Below are 9,441 nucleotides of genomic sequence, written 5' to 3' on the forward strand. Positions count from 1 at the left end.
ACACGGAACAGCATATGATGTGTGGTTTTTGTTTCCATCAGGTTAATGACTCATAATATGAGAGTAGGACCCATATTTATTTTATCCTTTCCTTTCAAATAAAGGTATGTCCACTTATTTACTGCCCTTCCTCCTCCCCCCAAAAATTTCAGAGACAAATCTTGAGTCTCAGATTGAAATTTAATAAGCATTTGAAGTGAAGCAGATAGCTCTGGTGATAACACTATAGGTTTGCAACAAAGCAAAACAAAACGAGGTTTAGTGATGTGTCTTGGCACTATTTAGATAAAGTCCAGGATGCAAACCTGTGGACTGGCTGTCCTGCCATCCTCACCAAAACCCCCAACCAGGTAAAGCTGATCATTCCAAAGGCAGGTGCGATGGCCCACGCGTTTCATCCCGCGATCTGCACAGGGGAAGTGGAACCACAGAGGAGGAGATGTGCCTGTTGGATACAGGCAGAGGGTGGTTATTGAGGCAGTAGCACTTTGTCATTCACAGAATTCAACACGACCAAGGGCTTGCCCATTGTTTTTCTGCTCACTTGATTTGTAGGCCTCTTCAAATGCTTAATATTCTATGTACTCCTTTAACTCCTGTCAACTAATTTTTCCTCCTCCCTACCCCATCACTCCATCCTTTCTGTAGTCTTCAGGTTCCCCCATCTTCCCACCTTCCCCCCCTTCAGCCATTAGTCTGGCTCTCACGGGTATCATAGATGTAGAGATCATTGCAGATGGTGTCTCTAGCTCTGGTCAGAGTTTCTCCACCATACAGCACAGCAAAGGGCCCGACCACAGAACATGAGTGATGCCGTAGTCCATGGGGCCCCTTCTGGGACCCCTGCCCACTGCTCACAAGCCTTGCAAGCTGTTCCATCAAATGAGGAGCAACAGGTGGTTCCTCCTTGGGGAGAAAGAAAGGACTGTCCGAAGAGACCTGGGCATCACAATTTTAGCCTCTTCCCATCCTAAACAAGATGTGTGAGGAGCTAATACCTTAATTTTCCCATGACTCCAATGCCCAGCTACTTCTGGTTCAGCTAAGTTGCAACCTCCAAAGAGCAATAGCTGATGACCTGGATGGGGTCCAGGAGTTTGGAGCAGGGCCGCACAGTGACCTGAGCGTGAGGCTGTGTGGCAGCCTTCTTGCTTGTAGCTGTGGACATGCAGAAATTCAGGGCTGAGTGGGTTTTCTGGAAAATGTAAGTGCCACCGCCCTTGCCAAGGATGGATGGAGAAGAGGCATAGGGCAGTGCGGTAGGTGGGATAAGAGGCAGGGTAATACTGTAGAGAGCTCAGCTAGCTTAAACATGGTAGGTTCCCCTGGAAGGAGGGTGCTAGAGTGAGGACGTGGATAAATTGCCTGAGAAATCTGCTTAGGCTTTTGTTTTTCGAGAGTGTAGATGAGAGTGAAAGGTTTTGGGCAGGGGGTGCCATACCAATAGGTGCGGGCGCTGGGGTCCAGCCTTAATGTGTAGATGCTTCCATAGCGTCGCTGAGTGTGGATACCGCCCTCCCGGCCAGCCACCTGCAGCTCTCGGTCAGAGATGCGGGTGCAGGTGTGACTACTGAGGCCGGCGGGGGGGCAGTCACCAGGGGTCCCTGTCCACGCCTCCCACACACCGCGCTCTGTGTCCAGTGCGGTCACTGTGGCCAAGCGGCGAGACCCGTCCCAGCCGCCCACCACGCAGAGCCAACGCCCGTCCACGGGTGCCGCGTCGTGGTGACTGCGCGGGGGGCTGCCCCGGGCTCCCAATCGTACGGCCTGGCCCCTAGCTGGGTCGAAAACCACCGTATCGCTGCTGGGCTCTCTCGCTCCTCCTGCTAGGAGACCACCTACGAGATAGAACCGTCCCCGCAGTTCGGTGCATGAATGGAAAGCCCTAGCCAAAAGCGCGTCCCGCGCCACTGGCCTCCAGGCCCAGCCTGAGCCTGCGGCCCGACCCGGGGGCACGGCCACCGCCATGGGCCCCGGGGAGAGGGAGGGCGGTGGGGTCTGCGGCTTGGAACGAGTCCCTACATGGCGGGCCGGGCACCTCGCCTTCCGCGGGCTTCCCCGGGAACCTCCCCCTACCGGACGCCAGCCGGGGTTCCCACCTCAAGTCCCGGCTTTCTCTCCGTGGTCGCCCAGCAACCACTGCAGCGGCTGCAGCGCTACCGCTGCAAACCGAAGGTCGCAAAGCAGCAGTTACCGTGGAGACAGGACACCTGGGTGGCTATCGGGAACCGTATGGTGGTGCCACCAAGGCTACGGGAGCTGTATCAGGTCAATAAAAATCCTGCAAGATTGTTAACCTCAGAAAGTCGGAGGACAGTCGGGTCCTCAGAATAAACCCCTGTGATCTCCGCTGTGAACTGATTTGCGATTTTGACATTTGAGGTGCAGGTGCTGCTCCACTAGGGCCGGGAGGGATCATTTGGCTTCAGGGTTTCTTGTTCGGGCTAACCACCCCAGGGATGAGCAAGGAAGGAGAAGCAAAAGTCAGAGGGTGGGGAAGTGAAAGTGGACTGAGCACTGGCCCGAGAGACAGGAGACCTGGGTTCTAGTCCCAACTATGCCCCTGACCCTCAAAGGCATTGTTTCTCTCTAGGCCTTCTCAGTTTTGTCATTCATCAAATAGGCTGTTCATTTATTCCCAAAGGCTTGAAGGTCCCGATTGATTGGGTGGGAGAGTCCTTTCAGCTCTGGCCACTAGAGGGTAGCAGAACCCAGTCTCTCAGGTGACACACACACACACACACACACACACACACACACACACACACACAGAGAGAGAGAGAGAGAGAGAGAGAGAGAGAGAGAGAGAGAGAGAGAGAGAGAGAACCCACACACACACACAGAGAAAGAGAGAGAGAACACACACACACACACACACACACACACACACACACACACACACAGAGAGAGAGAAAGAGAACCCACGCAGCCTTAGAAGGGTGAAGTGGGGGAAGAGTGAGAAAATGAGAAAAACAGACTCCTACCCTTCCCTGATATCTTTTATTTAAGCCAGTTTCCAGATATTAACTCTGTCCCCCAGGACCAAGTGATAACTGAAGAGGCCCAGATGCAAGCTTTCTGGTTTCAGCTGAAGGAGGAAATACAGACAGAATTTTCCTCCCAACACAGCTGGGGTGGGGCAAAAACAGGATCTGTGTCCTCTGGGACTGGGCTGTAAGTGGGAATGATGACTGCTACTTGTGGCCTTTGGTTTCTACACATCACCTTGCTCCCCATCATACCTGAGATACTGCGACCATAGAAAGTGGCCAGGCAGGAGAATCACTTGAGGCCAGGAGTTCAGGAGTTCAAGACCAGCCTGGGTAACATAGTGAGACCCTGTCGAAAGAAAGAAAGAAAAAAAGAAAAGAAATAAAGAAAGGAAGAAAGGAGACAGTGGCCAGGGCTGCAGTGAGGATGGGCATGTAATGCAGGGTCTGATAGCACAGCAGGGCTTTTCCCTCCTCTTCCCAACTCTTGGTCCTCAGAGAACAGCATGGGGATGGCATGGGCAGGAAAGGCACAGTTATAGAGATTGGAAAATTACCAGGACCTGTTCCCCACCTGTACCTTAAAGCCAAGATTCAACAATAGCTTTGAAAGTCTCTGCCCTCCCAACTATAGCTTTCCATGAGTATGACAGGCAGTATTTTCTCAGTTTTCCAAAATCATGGTAAGAATCTCTAAAAAATCACTAACTTTTACTGTCCTTGGCTGAAATTTAAAAGTCAGTCTTTTCCTTCAGGCTTCTTTCTCACTGGCTAACCTCCCAACAGCTGGATTCAGATCTGTCATACTCCTAGGATTAGGCAAGGGCTTGCCTCAGGGGTGGGGCAATTTTGCTTAAACCTTATTGGCCTATATGTCCATTTTAGGCTCTTGCTTTTGCCTAAGTCTTGGCTGTTCTGTTAGACTTACTTTCTGCCTTTCCTGGATAGAAATGGGAACTCCCCACCCCACGGGCCTTTCCAGCTCCTCTCTCCCAGCTTCCTCTCTGACTCTGAGTCCTTAGCAGTAGGCATCTTAGTTAGATATAGAGCTTGAACCTCACATACTCCTTGGCTGTACCCTCTCCAGTTCTGTACCTAGATGCTTCCAGTTCCTCCTAATAGCTGGAAGCATCTGTCCATTGCTTTGCCATCCCAAGACCCTGGGAGAGGAACTGCCTAGGACTCCTACCTTCTTAGGTTAGTTTGAACCAAATCCATATTTTGGAGGAGGGAGAAAAGAAGCCAGAAAGAGAGAAACATAGAGAGGAAGAAAGCAAACCAGCCAACCTGGACTTGTATGACACATGCTTCACACCGCAGGACAGCATCTGCAGTGGTCTATAATGACCTTGTCAATGATACACAAACTGAAAGGGCATTAAGATAAGTGAAAGGGGGAACTGAGAGAAAATTGTGAGAGACAGGGAAAAGGGCAGCCAGGGCTGTGAACCTGCTTTCACCTGCTAATAATATCCAGGGACAACCTCTGTCCAGAAATGAGAGCAGGGACTGGATATCCCGAAAGTCTCATAATCCTGATGTGATCCCCTGACGTTGGCTTTGTCTCAGTTGGCCAAGAGTCTATATGATCTCTAGCAAGCAAGCACCCAGCTTCCTACCTAGCCTTAGATGTCTGTCCTAGCCCCAAATCTACGCTCCCTTGCCTCAAACTTTCACAAAGCTCTTACTCTATCTTCTCCCTTCCTTAACCCCATTTTCTGACCCTGGAACCATCTCTGGTTCTTAGCATTATTCAGTACATACAGAAAACCAACAATTGGGCTGGGTGTGGCGGCTCACGCCTATAATCCCAACACTTTGGGAAGCCAAGGTGGGTGGATCACTTGAGGCCAGGAGTTCAAGACCAGCCTGGCCAACATGGTGAAACCCCATCTCTACTAAAAATAAAAAATGAAAAATTCACCAGCCGTGGTGGTGCATGCCTGTAGTCCCAACTACTCTGGAGGCTGAGGCAAGAGAATCGCTTGAACCTGGGAGGCTGAGGTTGCAGTGAGCCGCAATTGTGCCATTGCACTCCAGCCTGGGTGACTGAGAAAGAAAGAGAGAGAGAGAAAGAAAGAAAAGAGAGCAAGAAAGAAAAGAGAGCAAGAAAGAAAAGAGAGAGAGAAAGAAAAGAGAGAGAAAGATAAAGACAGAAAGACAGAAGGAAGGAAGGAAAGAAAGAAAGAAGAAAGAAAGAAGGAAGGAAGGAAAGAAAGATGGAAAGAAAGAAAGAAAGAAAGACCAACAGTTGCACCAAACGGTCTTAGTCGCACTCAAGACTCCCACAGTTCCCTCTGCCCATGTCTCCCAGGCTGTCCCCATCCTTCAGGCCCTTTCTTTGACTCTTCTTCTGCTGTACCCTGACCCTTCTCTATTTCCCACACAGCTCATTCTAGCTGCTTGACTTCCTGGCCCTATGCCATCCTGGCCCCAATTCTGACTCTGCTCTCAGCTCAGCCAGAATAAAGACAGGGACAAAAGGACAGAGAAATGACCAGGCAAAGAGACTGCATGAGGTCAGATCTTGAGAGCTCCTTTGACTGAATGTGAGCTAGAAGGAGATTGAGAGAAAGGTGAAATTGTAAGCAGGCTTTAGGGTGGAGGGGAGTGGTAATCAGCCAAGTTAGAGAATGATGGAGAGGTGGAATAAGGATGGGGAGAAGCTTATGTTGTTGAGGGAGTAGGCAATGTTGAGTAGGAGAGTATCATTGGGTCATTGCTGAGCGGTGGGAATTGAGGGCAGAAGACGGAAGGACTTGAGTAATCATGGCATCCAGAAATTTCTCTTCGGGTCCTTCTGTCTCTGTTTCAGATTTTGTCTTGGCCACTTCAGCCACTTTGTCTCTTTGAATTCTCCCCCTTCAATAACTCATGTGTTTGTGTGTGTGTGTGTGTGTGTGTGTGTGTGTGTGTGTGTCTCCAATACAATCCCTGACTTACGATGGTTCAACCTGCAATTTTTCTTTTTCTTTTTCTTTTTTTTTTTTTTTTTGAGACGGAGTCCTGCTCTGTCACCAGGCTGGAGTGCAGTGGCACAATCTTGGCTTACCGCAACCTCCGCCTCCTGGGTTCAAGCGATTCTCCTGCCTCAGCCTCCTGAGTAGTTGGGACTATAGGCACGCACCACCAAGCCCAGCTAATTTTTTGAGTTTTTAGTAGAGACGGGGTTTCACCATGTTGGCCAGGATGGTCTCGATCTCTTGACCTCATGATCCGCCCGCCTCAGCCTCCCAAAGTGCTGGGATTACAGGTGTGAGCCACCATGCCCGACCCAACTTATAATTTTTAAACTACAGTGATGCAAAAATGATAGCGTGTTAGGTAGGACCCATACTTGAATTTTGAATTTTGATATTTTCTAGGACTAGCGACTGGTATATTAAATGCATTTTCAACTTATATGTTCAGTTTGCAATGGGCTTATCAGGACATAACCCCATCATAAAAGTCAAGGAGCATTTGTATATTTTTCTGTCTCTAAGTTTCCATTTTTCTCACTGTGCCTTGAGATCTGTCTCTCACTGTTTCGACTTTTGTGTTTTTCTCTCTGGGTTACTGCCCTTTTTTTCCTGCTGACCAGAGCCAGCCATCTGACTTTCCTGCAAGGAGCTTTAGAACTTTCCAGAAGTGGCCAGACTTCTTCCCTTTGGCTGCTTTCTAGAACTATAGCACCAGTTTGGGGTCCCCGGGCACAGTCATAAGGTCTCAATTTTTGATGAAGACCTGAGTGAGCTTCAATACATAGGGCCTTTTCAGGGAGTAGAATTTCCCCACAGTGGGGTCTTAGTGTCAAAATAAAGACATTTGTCCCTTAACCCATACTGTGGTCCTGGATTTCATGGTAGTGTGTTCATGGAAACTTGGGAAGTTCATGGGGTGAGAGCAAGGAGGATGGGGCTCTGCACACAACTGGACCTACCGAGAAACAGGACCTGAACATGCCTTGCATTTAGCTGCCTCCTCCCCTGGATAGCACACTCCAGCTTTAGGGCCCTCGAGGAACAAGCAAATTCAGCCCCCTGATCTCCAAGGGTTGTTAGGCAACCAAGAAATGTGGTTATCATTAAAGGATGGGGCTGGGGGCTGGGTATTGGGGAATCGGTGGGCCTGCAGGATAGGCAAAGAACAACATAGCACATGGCAATGTTTTGATGTAATTTTCTAGAAAACAGGAGGCCACCATCCTAATATTGAGCATAGTGAAGTTCCATCTGGAGGGGAGTAAAGGTGTTTTCTAGGGGAAGAAAAGCTGCTGGAGCCCCTGTGTTCTGTATGGGGGTATGCCCATACCTCCAGGGATGGAGCAGGGGTGATCCTAGGGAGGAGCAGGAGGAGTGACTTTGAAGCCTTGGTCCTAGGGGGTGAGATCAAGGCCCATATTGGTAATCTTTCACCACGTCATCAGCTCCCCAACATCTTTCTGTACAAACTGCAGAAAGTTTGCAATGAGCAGATCAGGAATAACTTATCACAGAGACAAAGCTGTACAGAAATGGATCACAAATATTTTATCCACACTCATGCTTCCAACTAGTTCCACTCTGATTTATTTTTCACCCTCCTCTCTCCCTTAGCACAAGGGACTCTCCCCCAGCCTCTGACTCTTCTCTGACCTGGGACTTCACTGCAGACAGACAGGATATTACTCACCAAGGAGCTCTCTCATCTACTCCTACCCCCAACTCATCCTCCTGCACCCCACTCTCACTCCCACCCCTTCCAACCTGGGCCCACTCCTTCCCTCCCCCACTCAATCTGACCCTCACTCTCACTCTTCTTCTCCCCCACACCACCCCACCCATCCTTGTCCCTCTCTGACTCACCTCAAGTCCCATTGACACAAACAAAAATTTCAGCACAACCCACTCCAACCGGTTTGGCTGAGGCGTGCAGCCTGTCATGGGGACAGAGACAGGTATAAGCGGATGCTTGGATGCATGCAGATCATGAAGAACATCCGCTGCTGTGCACACAGAGACAGTCCCACATATGTGCATAGCATGTATGTGTACAGAGATACGTAGGGAACACATGATGGTGGGATATAGCATGTTACAGTTGTTTCTGTGTCTGCCTCTCCTGATTGAGGGCTCCTTGAGGGCAGGGACTATGTGTTATGTGTCTCGGTCTCCTCCCTTGAGCCTGACACATAGTGGCACTCACTTAATGTCTGTTGAAGGAATGCATGGGTGCAGGCGCGCATGCAGCAATGTCACTCAGACAAACACACATGATAAAGACACTATCATGGCTTGAATTGTTCTCATTCTTAGGGACCACAATGTGGGTAGGAGGAGGGTAGGAGTGAGGCATGTGGGGAATGGGAATTCAATACGGAAGGGAGAACCAAGCCAGGATACCAGGCATTGGTCTTGAAAATCTTCCTCATCCAATATTTCCTTCCAGCCTCAATCCTAGAATATGCCTTCTCCAGGCTTCATCCTAGGAGAGGGTAGGAAAGGCCTAAGTTTGAGGGCATATTCTCCAAGAGCACGGCCCTTGTGAGACATACATGGCTGAGGGGAAGGAGGGGACAGAGGGACTTGAGATACGTATTTGTGAAATGAGAAGAGAGATCCCTAACTCCGTCAAAGGCCTGGAGTGGGCTGCTGGACTCTAGTGCTCCCTCTCAGGCCCTGTGGTGCCCTTAGCCTACTTCAAGGCTGCATCATACCCATGAAAAAATGAGTATAGCCATACCCTAACTCCACCTCTGGACAGTTCTGCCTCCCTTCCATGCTCCGTATGGCTAGAGTTCAGGGTGAGTGATTAAGGGGCCCAACCAGGGGTTCAGAGACATCCTGACTGGTAGCACTTTCACAGGGGTATACTGTGAATGGATAGGCTGAAGGAGATTGGACATCCATCTTGTGAACTAACTGCTTTTCCACTCCTGTGCCTCAGTTTCTCCTGTGGCTTCCTGTACCTGGAGGTGTGAATCCGTGGGAAGGAAAGCATCTCCTCCAAAAGCATGCGATAGGATCCAAGGTGTGATAATTATAATTATAACACAGGATGCTCCCCCTCCCATTCCCGCTGGCCCTACTCCACCCCTGCCACAGAGGATCTCAAAGCAGCATCTGGGCGGGGCTGTTCCCCTGGCACAGGTGGGGACCTGAAAAAGGGAAGGGGTTGGAGGTGGAGAGAAACTGGGGAATTCTGGCATCCGGCCTGGCCTTTAAGGGCCTCTGACCTGCAGGAAATAGCCCCTGAAGAAGAGGTCACTGCCGTGATCATTGCTGACAGTTGGCATCTAGAGCCAGAGTTGGGGTCATAGTCCAGCTACAGGAGTAAAGTCCAGGTCACAACCCCAGTTCAGGATAGCAACTCACGGCCAGTTGGGATCTCTGCTTTACTGATCCGACTTCACCACCCTTTTCATCCGGACAACTCATTTATTCAGAAATTCATGCCTTCACCAAAATGTAGTCAGTTCCCGTGAAATGCT

The 9,441-nt window shown here is 49.9% G+C and overlaps 1 protein-coding gene across 3 annotated transcripts; it reads right to left on the reverse strand.

Moving 5' to 3' along the window:
• Window positions 1–161: 161 nt before the first annotated feature.
• On the reverse strand, window positions 162–2,143 carry KLHDC9 (kelch domain containing 9). 3 transcript variants are annotated; one of them, XM_019025515.2, is made up of 5 exons: window positions 2,023–2,105; window positions 1,442–1,838; window positions 999–1,158; window positions 708–906; window positions 162–445 (listed from the first exon to the last, which is right to left on the reverse strand). In XM_019025515.2, the coding sequence occupies exons 4-5, from the start codon at window positions 877–879 to the stop codon at window positions 282–284; spliced, it is 336 nt and encodes a 111-aa protein (XP_018881060.1). In that variant the 5' UTR covers window positions 880–906; window positions 999–1,158; window positions 1,442–1,838; window positions 2,023–2,105; the 3' UTR covers window positions 162–281. The 3 variants fall into 3 exon arrangements, with proteins under 3 accessions (XP_018881060.1, XP_004027794.1, XP_004027795.1); XM_004027745.3 differs by having other exon boundaries at window positions 1,442–2,143; XM_004027746.5 differs by lacking the exon at window positions 2,023–2,105 and having other exon boundaries at window positions 307–445; window positions 708–925; window positions 1,442–2,016.
• Window positions 2,144–9,441: the final 7,298 nt, after the last annotated feature.

This window comes from Gorilla gorilla, chromosome 1 (assembly GCF_029281585.2).
Source record: "Gorilla gorilla gorilla isolate KB3781 chromosome 1, NHGRI_mGorGor1-v2.1_pri, whole genome shotgun sequence".
NCBI lineage: Eukaryota > Metazoa > Chordata > Mammalia > Primates > Hominidae > Gorilla > Gorilla gorilla.